This window comes from Myotis brandtii, unplaced genomic scaffold, assembly GCF_000412655.1.
Source record: "Myotis brandtii unplaced genomic scaffold, ASM41265v1 scaffold294, whole genome shotgun sequence".
NCBI classification, from domain to species: Eukaryota; Metazoa; Chordata; class Mammalia; order Chiroptera; family Vespertilionidae; genus Myotis; species Myotis brandtii.
The window spans coordinates 388,840-402,690 of NW_005361238.1; the positions used below are offsets into that span (position 1 = coordinate 388,840).

Genomic DNA, 13,851 nt, shown 5'->3' on the forward strand with positions numbered 1-13,851 from the left:
CCCAGATCCCCGGGAGCCAAGCGATCACCAGGGTAAACAACCAGTTTACTGTGTACTTTGTTGCCAGCATTTTGGGGACATTAGGTTTTGTGTTTTCCCGTCTCATCATGTCCACAAAGTGCCCGTTTGTGTCTCCTGCTTCCAATGAGAAGAGGAAGGCACTTGCTCTTGAGGTGACTCTCAAGGTAACTGCCCCGCTGTGGGCGTGTCAGTGTTCTGAGCACATTTAAGGTGGGCGAGGCTCAGCTGTGATGTCCAGCAGGTTAAATGCATGTCTGACTTACAATATTTTCAACTTGCAATATAGTCACACTGTCCCTGCACAGCCTTTTGCAAGATGGATTTATTGGGACTTGACCCCACGGTCAGTTGAGAAGCATCTGTATCTGCCTCCCCAAATAGACATCAAACTACTGGAGGACAGGGACTCTTTCTTCTCTGCTGTCCCTTCTGTCCCCTGCCCAGAGCAGAGCTCATTAAATGCTGGTGCCCTCCTGCTTGAGGGTCGCAAGGCCTCACTGATCACTCTGGGTGAAGTCTGGCTATGAGGAAACGCCTGAGAAAAAGACAGCCCAACAACCGTGGGGTGTAGGAGTGTTTTAGAAGACCCAGAATGACCTACGCAGCGAGGGCCATAGTCTAGCATTGTCGCAGACAGACACGCAAAGGCCGGCCAGGCAGGAGCTGCCTCCCGATGAAAGCAGGCACCACCGCCTATGAAATAGTCATGTGTGAACATGTCAGACAGGAATCGGAAGACTGGACCCAACCATCACTTTAGAGGAAACAGAGGGGCGGGGGAATCGGCGAAACACCAGCACAGGGACACGATGAACAAAACCCAGAAGATGGAAAACCATACAAGGCAAATGATGCACTTTCTTTAGCAATAACGGCAACTGCAAGGGAACAATAAAGAAGGAGGAACCTGTAGATTAAAAATAACGTAAGAAATATATCTCCCAAATGCAATGTGTGGATGAGTATTTAAAAAAAAAAACCATGAGATAATTTGGGGAACATGGATACTGCCTGGATAATTTGATGAAAATAAGGAATTCCTGTCATTTTTAAAAAATGATGCGACAGCCCTGGCTGGTGTGTGCTCAGTGGTTAGAGTGTCAGCCCGCACACCTAAGGATCTCGGGTTTGCTCCCCACCCCTGGTTGAGGTGCATGCCGGAGGCAACCAGTCAGTGGTTCTCTCTCTCTCTCTCTCTCTCTCTCTCATAAAAATTAAATAAAATGAAAATGATGTGACAGTGCTACTGTGACTGTAATAAAAAAGAGGTCTTTACCCAAAGAGTTGAAAACAGAGTCTGGAAGAGATATCTGTACTGTATGGTTCCACGTATATGAGGCGTTTAGAAGTGTCAGAATCATAGAGGCAGGAAGTGGAATGGTGGTTTCCAAGGGCTGGAGGGAGGGCAAGTGGGGAGTCAGTGATTAATGGGTATAGAGTTTCAGTTTTATGAGGTGAAGAGAGCTATGGAGATGGACGGTGATGGTTACACAACATTATGAATGCATTTAATACCACTAATATATACACTTAAAAATAGTCAAGATGGTAAATTTTATGTTAAGTGCATTTTACTACAATAAAAAGTAATTGGAAAAGAAAGGGGCCTCATCTTTTAAAGACACGTACTGAAATGTTTACAGATGGAATGATATGGCGTGAGGGTTGTGTCAGCAGCATCCAGTGTGTGGGTCCAGGGTAGTGGATGGGGCTAGAGACACAGACGCCCCGGAGTCAGCCAGTAACCATTGATGCTGGGTGGAGGGTACACGGGGTTCGTTCTACCACATACTACATTTGCATAAACTCGAACTTCGCAGGATAAAATGGTTAATCCCTTTTCAGAATGAATAAAGGAATGGGCTCTTTAAAAAGCCTCTGACCAAAGCCAGGTTTAAACTCTTAGAAGCCTGAATAGCGGTTAATGTATAATCCCAAGCAGTTCATTGCAAAGTGACCTTTACGCCGCAGTTGGCTTCAGAAAGTGGGGAATTAGAGTTGGAGAAGCAGGTCAAGTGGGAAGAAAATGTCCGGGCTGGAGAAGGCCTCCCAGGGACTTTGTCTGAGCCGGGGCCGTGTCGGGAAACTCGCTCCCAGCTGGGATGCCGCTGAACAGAACCTCAGAGAGTCACAGTGAGCAGCTCTGTCACACAAAGGGGGTCCCAGCTGGGGCCTTTCCTGTGACTAGTGACTCAGTCACAGAAATGATTAGAGGAAGTTGCTGTGCAGTCAATACCAAGAGTGGTAGGAAGTGTGTGGGGCAAGCCCAGCCGGCGTGGCTCAGTGCTTGAGCATCGACCTATGAACCAGGAGGTCACGGTTCATTTCAGGGCACATGCCTCGGTAGGGGGCGTGCAGGAGGGAGCTGATCAATGATTCTCCCTCCTCATTGATGTTTCTATCTCTCTCCCTCTCCCTTCCTCTCTGAAATCAATAAAAATAGTTTTTTAAAAATAAAATAAAATAAAAATGATTTCATTTCTATGACCTAGTGTGAGATAAGTACGTATGTTCAAACTCCTTACTGCTATTCTGTCTTGTCCATTTCTTCTAGAAGGTCCTCCAGGGTTTAGGACAGTTTGTGGACGGTTTTGCATCCCCCGCCCCCCTCCCCGCCCCCCCTGCAAGCTCTGCTGCCATCCAGGGGCATATGTTCCCAGGCCATGGCCAGTCCTCCCCTTCCTTCTCTGAAAGTCTGATCTGGTCACAGTGATGAGACAACCAAAGATGGGCAAATCAGATTCTCTTGGAAGAATTAGGAATTGGGATTGGGATTGAGGAGCAGCCAGCAACTCTGGGATGATCCCTTGAGTAGAGCAGATGCAGACGTGGAGGCTGAGGAACGGCCAAGGTCAGAGGCCAGCAGAAGAAGCCCGCCGCAGAAGAGGAACGAAGATGCCCAGGAAGAGGTAGAGAAAGAGGGCAGCCTGGTGCCCTGAGCCCAGCCCTTGAGAGACCTGACTGCCCTGGGCACCATGAGGTCCCCCTGTATTCTGCGGGTGCTTGGCTGGCAAGGTGGTCTGACGGTGGGGTTTCTCCTCTCCTGACAACTGCAAGGATGTCCTCTGTTGGGGGGAGGTGGTCTCTCCTGATGACCAGCCTCCAGGGGCTCTGAGGGGCTCCAGCCAGGTATGGGAGCATCCTGCCCTCTCTCCTCACTTAACTAGCCTTCCTGTCATACTCAGTGACCAGCTCATCTGATCTGACCAACCCGGGTCCACTGTTTGGTGGCCTCGAACCACTGCGTGCGGTCTCCGTGGCTGTGGACTAGTGCGTCCCCGACCTCACTGCAGGCCCTTTGAAGGCGGCGGCTCATCTGATCTGACCAACCCGGGTCCACTGGTGGCCTCGCACCACTGCGTGCGGTCTCCGTGGCTGTGGACTGGTGCGTCCCCGACCTCACTGCAGGCCCTTTGAAGGCGGCCCCTCCGGTCTGCTAGGCCTCATGACGCCTTTCCCAAGCTGTGCTCACTGCGAGTGATCACTAAGTCTCTGGGGGAACGCATGCCCTAGCACAACCCCATTCTGGGTTCACACAGCTCAACGATGGGAGCGCTGGCTGGAACCGGGGCCTCTGAGGCCTGGGGGCACCTTGCCCACTTCTGCCTAGAACTTGATCCAGGTTCTGATTCATACAAAATGACGCCTTCCCACTTGCCCAGCATAAGCATCGGATATCAGTGTTTGACTAGTGGAGGGAGAAGGAAGGACCGTGTGTGATATTGGATATGAAAGTAGCTTGATGATGACAAGTAGTTTGATAATGACAAGTAGTTTGAGTTGGCCTGCGGACTGAATGGTGGTAGATAAGCATCAAGTCTTTAAAAACTTTCTTCTGACCGTAAGTCTCCATGCGTGGCTCCACTGCAATAAGACAGGACGGCCACGGCTGGGGCTGCCCACCTGCCTCTGGACCATTTGGCAAGCTGCAGCTTCTCAGCCAGCGCTCCACTCCTCACTCTTCTTAAATGAGAGACCAGTCTGGAAATCACCAGCCCAGAACTCTCTAAACGCTGCTGGGAGCTCCCAAACCTCACTGCAGGTGCCCTGCCCTCTTCTCCTTCAGCCCTGTCACTGGGGAGAGGCGGGGGCCTTCTTGGCTGTGGGAGCCCCAAAACCTGCTCCCAGGGCCCTGCATCCTCCATCCAGCAGCCCTTCCCTTCTTGCATCTGTAAACCACTGTCTTTCATCTGGGCCCTTTCTGTCAGCCTTCAATAGGCTCACATCTCTTTCACCCTCAAAAATCAAGAAACAAAAGCCTCCTTGACCCCACGTTCCCATGGAAAGACTTCTCAAACTCCTGCCCTCACAGAAGAGCATCTTGGAAAAACTGTTCAACTGAACCCACCTTCATCCTTCTGACTCTCTTCTCCATCCTCTACTCCCATCCTTCCCTCGAGACTGTCAGGGTCTCTCCATCCTGTGCATACTCTTCAGTTCTTCCCCCACTTGTTGGCCCCTTCCTCTCTCTATCTTAATGTCTCCCCGCCCTGGTTCCCCTCTGGCTCCAGCTGCGCCTGCTCAGTCTCCTCTGTGGGTTCTGCTTCCTCTGTCCATCCCTGAAATGTTAGTGTTCTTAGGGGCTCTGTCCTGGGCGTTCTCCTCACTTCACAGAAAGGCCACGGTGCCCTTTCCCATGGGGTTGAGTTCCATCTCGAGGCTGAACTCCAGGCCTCTGTGTCTACATGGTGGCCTGCCACACGCCTGCAGGAGGACCCCTCCACTTGGAGTGTCCTCAAACATGTCCGAAACGGAACTCATCCTCAAGCCCCAAAACAAAACAAAGCTACATTCCCAACACAACAAAACCTCCCTGCTGCTCTTGGGCTTCCTAAATTGCTACCATGAGCTACCCACTAGCTCAAACTGGAAACCTGGGTGTCCATCTCCCTGACTATCCTTCTCCCCCCACATGCCATGCATCATGTCATGAAATCCTGTCAATTCTACCTGTTAAGACACATCTCAGACTCAGTGAAAAAAAAGATCCAGGGTTAAGGAGGAGAGAGGAATGAAGAGGCAGAACACAGATTTTAGGGTAGTGACACTATATGATGCTATAATGGTAGCTACATGTCAATTATGTGTCCAAACCCAGAGAAGGGTCAACACCAAGAGTAATCCTAATGTAGGCTTCGGACTTTGGGTGCTGATGATGTGTTAGTGTAGGTGCATCAGTAGTGACAAATGTACCCGTCTCATGGAGGAGGTTGATAATGGGGGATGCTATGCATGTGTGGGGCTAGGAGGCATATGGGAACTCTGTACTTTATGCTCAATTTTGCTGCTAAAACTGCTCTAAAAATAACGTATTTAAAAGGATATATAATAGCCCTAGCTGGTTTGGCTCAGTGGATAGAGCGTTGGCCTGCGGACTGAAGGGTCCTGCATTCAATTCCAGTCAAGGGCACATGCCCAGGTTGTGGGCCTGATCCCCAGTAGGGGGCGTGCAGGAGGCAACCAGCCAATGATTCTCTCTCATCATTGATGTTTCTATCTCTCTCTCCCTTCCCTTCCTTTCTGAAATCAATAAAAATATAGTTTAAAAAAGGATATATAATATTAAATTATCTGCTCAAAAAATATGTCTACAATCCGCCCCTTTTCTTTATTCCCACTTCCAACCTCTTGGTTCAGGGTCTTGTCGTCTCTCACCTGAACCAGCCTCTGAACTGGCCGGGTCTTGCCTGAGTGATCGCTTTCAAACAGACAATCCTGTCCCCTTCCTCCCCAAATCCTCTGCAGCCTAGGCATCAAGTTCAAACTCCACAACATGGCCTGCCCAGGTCCTGCCAGCCACTGCCATCCCAGCCCCTGCTCTGGAGTGCAGCCACAGGGCCCCTGTGCCCCTTCCTCTGTGAGCTCGCTTTCCCCGCTCCAGGGCCTCTTCCCCCTTCCGCACCCTCTCCTGGCTAACCTTGGCCCACGCTCCAGGTCTCAGGGTGAACACCTCTCCCTCCTGACGCCTTCCTTGACCCCTCCTGTCTGTTTAGGTCCCACTGTGCTGTGCTTTCAGAGGACCCCCAGACCAGATGCCCCGCTGTCCACTTCTGTGCCTCGTTAGACTGAGAGGAGGAACGGCATCTGCTGTGTTGGTTTTTGTATCTCCAGCTCCTGGCTCAGGGCCTACAGGTAGTAAACCTTAGTAAATACGAGTTGAATGAATGGACGAGGTGTGTTGACTTCTGTGCTCAGAGCTCTCAGCTTCCTCCTCTGCTTTATGCATGGAGTGGTCAGCTCTGGCCTCAAAGCGGTGACCCCAGGTGAGTGGTGAGAGCAGACGGCTGGGGTGCGTTCTGTCCCAGACTAAGAGCATCGTGATGGTAGGAGGGCAACCACAAGAGCGTGTGCAGGAGCAGTTTAGAGTTGAGATGAAGCTCAGGCTTTCTCCTCCACGCGCAGAGGGAGGGAGCATCCCCACCTGTGTGCCGAGAACCAATCAGGGCTTTTGAAAATGTCCTAACCTGGTTTGACCCAACTAAGTTGACCCACTTCTCTGGCCCCTCTCTCTGTCCTTTTCTGGTCACGTGTTCTCAGAGCTTATGTGTCTCATAGGAAACTTGTCAGTTTCATGCTTTTGGTCTTCTCTTAGTTGAGGTCAGAGGCAGCTTGGATTTGAAATTTGCTTTTAGAGCTCTTGGAAGGCCCTCAGCTTGGGGTATTTTTGAGTAACACCAAAGAGCCCTCCACTTTTGGGCAGGTTCCAGCTCAGGTCACTCTCCTTCCCTTCTGGTCCTTGTACCCAGGCAGACTTGGGCTTGAGAGAGGATGGAATTCTGGGTGAACTGTTTGCTGTCGGGGAGGGTCGCCTGCCCACACCCCACCTGGCACAGCCCTCCCTCCAGGCAAGGTCAGTCCCAGCAGCCGCTGCGTTTCCCTCCCGGGAAAGCTGAAGAGCCGGAGTTCATAAAAATCTATCTCATGGACAGCCTGACCTACCAGCATTGATCACATTCGAAATGATGCCTACACACAGTCCCCATTATGCACAGAGGGGCAAGGCCCAGAGGAGCTCAAAAGCCACTTAAATCCATCCACGGGTGACTCATCCAAGGGCCCGGAACACCCCCCAAACTAATAACCCCCAACAAAGCACTGCCAGGAAAATTCCTTGCGGATTTGAGATTTCCACTGTTAATCTCCTAACTCAATAAAGCAAACACTCCTGCCGCAAATTAAGTACTTTTATTAAAGGGTCCCCTCCCCCATCCTCTTTGATGTGGGCACGGACCCCCTCAGGGCCTGCGTGTCTGTGTAAGGTGCTGGCCCCACTCCCCACCATTTTCTCCTGTCATTCCAAGGAGGCCCAGAACCCACGAGAATGTGTTGATCTGAGAATTCTGGGAACTTCCGAGACCTCTGACTTCCCTGAGGAGATTCTACAGCCTGTCAGCTGAGGGGAATGCTCCCCGTTCTTTTGTGGGGGGTGACAGGTCTCAAACAGGCTGGCCCCGAGCACCTCTACCATCCCAGTTTGCCCGAAGGAGTCTCCAGCACAACTGTCTGGGCCAAGGTGGGCTTGGAGGCCAGTGGTCAAACCCTCCTCTGGCCTCTCGAGAAGCTTGCTGGTCACACCCCCAATAGTTAGCGCTGGAGAGAAGATTAAAGGAGGCTCCCCGGAAGGAGGCCCTGACTCCTCTCCTCCCACTGCTTCCTGCCCCCAGGTTGTCCCTCAAGCTGCTGCCTCTCAGATATGCCAGGAATTGTGTTCAACCATTTTAAGTTACAGTCACCACTTTCCTCTCACTATTAGGTTGAGGTTATACTGAGGCTCTCCCAGGGCCTCCTCAGATGCTGCCCTCGGGAAGCCTGCCTTGTGGGAAACCCACCAGCTTGCAGATGGTGGCTGGCAGGCACCTTTGTATTTTAGGAGGAGCTTCCTAGAAACGTCATCATCTACAATTTATCAATTTCATTGCAGGGTCTGTAGTGTGGATGCTCTGTGGATTCTAGAAAGTGGGTATTTGATCTATGGGGATGGGCAATGAGGTCTCTGAAAAATTATATGTGGGTATTCTATCTATGGGGATGGGCAGTCGGGTCTCTGAGAGACTATATGTGGGTATTCTATCTATGGGGATGGGCAGTCGGGTCTCTGAGAGACTATATGTGGGTGTTCTATCTATGGGGATGGACAATCGGGTCTCTGAGGGACTATATGTGGGTGTTCTATCTATGGGGATGGACAATCGGGTCTCTGAGGGACTATATGTGGGTGTTCTATCTATGGGGATGGACAATCGGGTCTCTGAGGGCCCTGAGGCCTTAGCAGCAAGGGCCATGTGGGTGTGAGTGACAGGCCCTCGGGGAAGTCTGGTTCTGGGAGTTATTGCCAGGGGTTCTGGATGCAGACCTTGCCCGTGGTGGGGAGAAGGCACCCCCCCCCCAACTGGGCTCCTGAGAAGGCCATTCTCAACTTTCCTTCTTTCTATTTGTTCGCTTGAACAAGAAAGGCACTTGCTCAGGGAGGCACTAGCCCCTCAGGGGCATTAAGCCACAATAGCCCAGACGGGGCCCTGGTCATTTGAATGTCCTCCCAACTCTTGTCAGACCTGGATAGACTCCCCGGGTTCTGTGGCTGTCCCCATTTACCTCCCATTCAGTGGAATTGCCTCCAGATTTATGTCCTCCCATGGACATCAAGAATTCCTGGAAGTTTGAGGGAGGCGAGAGAGGTGACTGACAAAATGAGGAAAGCATGACAAAGTGCGTTAAGTCTTCAAGTTGGGGAGTCAGACAGGCCTGGGCTAGAATCCAGACTCACTACCTGCACACTCTGACCCTTGCCAGCTATTTGCCCCTCTGAGCCTCAGCATCTTCCTCTGTAAAATGGGGATAATGATGGCTCCCACCTTCTTTAGAGTCATCGTGCAGCTTGAATGAGATGAGCCTGTGAACTGTTTAGCACATGCTAAGGGCTCACTGAATGGGCTGATTAGAAGAGGCCTAGTGGCTTCCAGATAGAGATTGGGTCTAGCCATGAGGCTAGAAATTCCTTCCTTCTCTGGGCCTACAGGACTTGCTAGTCCTCCCAAAGGCCTTTCTTCCAGGAGAAATTGGAGCTGGGGGATGTTAAAAGTCATTCCTCTTTGCTCTGCAGAGCAACTACCCAGGGGAATGAGATTGGTGGGCAGGGAAGGACCCAGGCCATGGTTGGGAGCAGCTGCTAGGCTCTGGGCATCATGGCAGCCACCAGGCAGAGCCAGTCCTGGGCACAGGTGGTCCATGCATTCTCAACCGGGAGATGTCAGCCTGACAGGGGGAACATTGGTTCTCAGAGGAGCAAAAAGTTTTAGGTATTACAATGGTTTGTGGCACTCCGAAGCTCAACCCTACCTGACAAAATCTGATTTCTTAGTAGCATTTAATTTCTCTCATTAGAAATAAAGTCAATTCTAATTTAACAAAGTTAGCTTACATTAAACTTTCCTTGGGGTGGGGGATGCTAATAGAAAAAAGGTCAAGACTAACAGGTTTGGCTCAGTGGATAGAGCGTCAGCCTGTGGACTGAAGGGTCCCAGGTTCGATTCCAGTCAAGGGCACATGCCCCCAGGTTGTGGGCTTGATCCCCAGTAGGGAGTGTGTGGGAGGAGCCGATCAATGATTCTCATCACTGATGTTTCTATCTCCCTCTCCCTTCCTCTCTGAAATCAGTTAATATGTATAGAGAGAGAGAAAGAAGGTCAAGAAACAGGTGTGGTCTGTCTTCCAGAGTTTCATCTTCCTTCCCAGGCCCCCTCCTCCTCTCACCAGCCCCTCCTGCTGCCTCCTACCATACCCTTCCTTCTCCTTGGGTTCCTGGCAGCATTAGGCACTGCTGACCAGTCCAGTTCAGAGGTCACTGTGTCCCAGGGTTTGGCCAGCACTACTCCTCGCCCCGATCTCCCCTTGGCTCCCGTGACTTCACCATGTGGTTCCCCACTCCAGCCTTCTGGCTCTTCTCTTCCTTCTACTGCCCCATAGACAGCTCTCTGCTCCCCACACAAGCTTCACTCTGCTTGGCCTGCCCCAAGCTCCAGCAGCCCCCCTGGAGCACACCATCTGGATTCTTCCTGGCACACATTCTCTCCCTTCCTGTCCACCCCAGCCAGCTTGGTGCGTCCCCTTCTGTAGCATTTAGTTGGAACCATTTGACATGCAATAATATATGCCCTTGTATTCATCACTCATGATCTCATGGGTGTCGAGTCTTTCTTCCCATTTGGATTTTAATTTCTTTGAGGATAAAGACAAAGTCCTAAGTCTTTGTTTGCTCCTTAGTGTCCAACCCAGTTCCGGATACCAAGGAAGGCAGATGGGAAGGTCTTTATGGGCCAGAAAGTGCCCTGCAGAACTCAAGTTGCCAGGTGCCACTGGTCAATGATCCTCCCACCGGAAGAGCCAGCTCAGCCTGGGCCGAGGCAGACTGCAGTGGGCAGCCCCCTCCCACCACCACCCACCCGGGCCCCTCCTCACCTGGCTGACTCCTTCCACTCCATCTGGTCTCCGTCGTGCTGTAGAGTGTCCATCTCTGTGAAGAGGGTGGGGTTGGGAGCCTCATCTTCCTCCCCCAGGATGTCCTGGAGCTGCTCAGCAGCTGGAGACCCTGCGGACGGAGGACAGCAGGGCCCGCTAAGTGCCCTGTGGGGGACAGAGGCTGCAAGGCCAATCGAAATGGGGCAGGAGCCAAGCACAAGGGAAAATATTTCCTAAGTAAGTAAAACTAGGTCCAGCTTCTGGGCAAAGCTGGATTCAAGCCTCCGTGCGTTGGATGTGGGTGGGATATTCTTTGGAAGAAGAGAGACGAAAGGATTTAGTCTGCGTTCAAAATCCAGGGTCTTGTAGCTGATAACGAAGGCTGGAAAATGGCCAGCGCCAGGGCAGCAGCAAGGACAGAGGACAGCAGAGAAAAGTGAAGTGAAAACTGTGACCTAACTTCAGTGCAACAACCCCAGAGGGATCCCTTTCCCACCGGCCCCAAACCAGTCACCTCCCATCGCTGGCCTGGAAGGAGGCGTCTGCCACGCAAAAGGACGTGCCACGCAAAAGGACGTGCTCGCGCCAGTGAGCCACGTGGGCCAGCCTCCTACGTGGGCAAGACGACAGCCTGTTCCTGAGCTCCTGGTCTGCTTTCCAGCTGCCCACTGGTGTCATCTCTCAGATGAGTCTCCAGAACCTCAGAAGTTGGCATTCCGGCACTGAACATGTCCCCTTCCCCCGACATGCTTCTCGTGTTTTCTTTTCCTTCCCTCCCTCCCTCCCTCCCTTCCCTTCCCTTCCCTTCCTCCTTCCCTTCCCTTCCCTTCCCTTCCCTTCCCTTCCCTTCCCTTCCCTACCTCTCAATATTTAATGAATGTGTATTATGCACCAGGCATTGTTCTAGGTCCGTGATGGCGAACCTATGACACGCGTGTCAGAGGTGACACGCGAACTCATTTTTTTGGTTGATTTTTCTTTGTTAAATTGCATTTAAATATATAAAATAAATATCAAAAATATAAATATTTTTTTTACTATGGTTGCAAATATCAAAAAATTTCTATATGTGACGCGGCACCAGAGTTAAGTTAGGGTTTTTCAAAATGCTGACACGCCGAGCTCAAAAGGTTCGCCATCACTGTTCTAGGTGTTGGAAAACAAAGCTGTGAAGAAGGCTCCTATGTCCTTGCTCTTAAATCGTGGCAGAGAAGGACAATAAACAAATCCATAAGTAATCATTTCAGGCAGCAATAAGTGTTCTGAAAAAACAAAATAAATGACTGGGAGCTACATCAGAGAGCATGGTCAAGAGTGGCCTCTTGGGGCGGGGGGTGGGGGGGGAGTATTTGAATTGTGATGTAAAAGGAGGAGCGACTGTGTGTATCTGAGGAAAGAGTGCTCTAGTGTTTCAAAGAGGCAGGCACATGCCCAGGTTGCAAGCTTGATCCCTGATGTGGGGCGTGCAGGAGGCAGCCAATCAATGATTCTCTCATCACTGATGTTTCTATCTCTTGTTATCCTTGAACCAGTAAGTTAATAAAAGCAATCAAACCAGCAGTACTATAAAGCTATGGTCTGGCTTATTTCTCTGGGACATCCGTGGTGCTGACCACTCCCTCTGAACTGAAATGCTACTCTTGGCTCTCACAATGCTTCACTTTCTTGATACTTTTTTCTATCTCTTTGAGGACTCCTTTGCCTTATCCTTCCTGGGTCCCTCTTCACTGATTCTCCCCAGTTCACCCATGTCCACAGGCCCTGCCTGTATCAAGCATCTCCCACTGCCAACTGGACTGCTCCACCTGGGAATTGTCAAGTCAACCTCAGCATATTCAAAACAGCTCTGCATCCCTTCTTGCAACACCCCAACCCTGCCCTCCTCCGTTTGATTAATACACCTCTAGCTACCCAGCCATCCAGCCGAGAAATGTTGGACTCACTCCAGAAGCCTCCTTCTCTTTCACCATCCAGGTCCAATCAGACCCTGACTTCATTCATTTGCTTCCTACATATTTTTTTATCACTCTCCCTCTTTCCCCACCCATTGCCACAGTCTTGGTTCAGGTTCCCATTATTTCCTGTTCCAGTCACTGCAATAGCCACCTAACTGCCCCCACAGCTTCTGGGTGCCCCATCCACTTCCATCTCCTACGTAGCAGCAGAGTTTGCTTTTCTAACATTTCAAACATGTTCACATGGCAGACTCCTGAGAATCAGGGCAGCACCATGAAGAATTGTGCATATGAGATAGAAATAATTTTACTAGCAGAAAAGACTATTTGTTCAGTAGATCTCATATATTTAAATAAATTTCACTTCTTAATTTTTCTATTACTTTAAACTTACTTTTTTTCCCCATTGGCTTTTTAATAGCTGACACTTGCTAGCAGACATCAGAGGTTTAAGGAAACTTTATAGAAGAAAAACCAACAATTGAACAAATAATCTTACTTTTTTTTTTTAATTGGGAGAAGACTGACTGCTAGCACCCTAATTCTCCATGTGATCAGAGTTCAAGAACTACTTTTCTAGAACATAGATTTGGTCATGTTACTTTCTAGGTGAAAAACCTTCAATGGCTCTTGATTACCAAAGCATAGGGTCTATGACATGGCTCAAAACATTCCTTGTGAGCTGGACCTAACTTGTCTTTGTAGGTTCTGTCATGTCCCTCAACCAGATGCCCTCAACCCCAGCCGCCACCAGACTCCAGACTCCAGCCACACTTGTATCCAGATACCCTAGACCCCAGTCATCCTTGACCCCACATGACCTTGACCCAGACACACCAGATCACACAGTTCTCTGAAACGGAGGCCATATCACTCCTGGGACCTTAGTGCCTACAATTCCCTGAGTCTGGAGCCCCTTTCTCCCTTCCAGGCCAGATAAGAAGGCAAATACATGGGATCGTCATGGAGAGAGACGAGACAGGGCAGAGAGAGGGTCCCTGAGGGCCCCCTGTCTAGGCATTACCTGCTCCCTGGAATAGCTGAGTGCTGGGGTCCCCCGCTGTCCGCACTGCCTCTGGCCCCAGCCTGTTTCTGCTGTTGCCACCTGGACCACTGCCTCCACAGGTCCGCTTCCTGGCCGGCACAACAAACTCACTTTTGTTTCCAGTTAAGCACCAGGGGAGGCATGGGGTGAGGAGAGGCAGGCGAGGGAGGTGGGGGGAGAGAGAAGGAAAAGTATGAGTGACTGGGAGGCTGGAGAGAGAGGACTAGTTGTGAGAGAGAAGAGAGATGTAGTAAGTGTGAGAGAGATTGTGTATGAGAAAAACTATATTGAAAGGGAAATAAAGATACTGTGAGTATGAGAGAAGTGTTCGTGTGTGAGAGAGAGAGAGAGAGAGAGAGAGAGAGAGAGAGAGAG

The 13,851-nt window shown here is 50.7% G+C and overlaps 1 protein-coding gene across 1 annotated transcript in view; it reads right to left on the minus strand.

The window, feature by feature from the left end:
* Positions 1-13,851, minus strand: part of SLC4A5 (solute carrier family 4 (sodium bicarbonate cotransporter), member 5) — an 89,395-nt gene that overhangs the window by 47,882 nt on the left and 27,662 nt on the right. Inside the window, exon 5 of the mRNA XM_005869430.2 lies at positions 10,477-10,606. Within this exon, the coding sequence (XP_005869492.1) occupies positions 10,477-10,606 (130 nt within the window). The remainder of the gene's footprint in view (positions 1-10,476; positions 10,607-13,851) is intronic.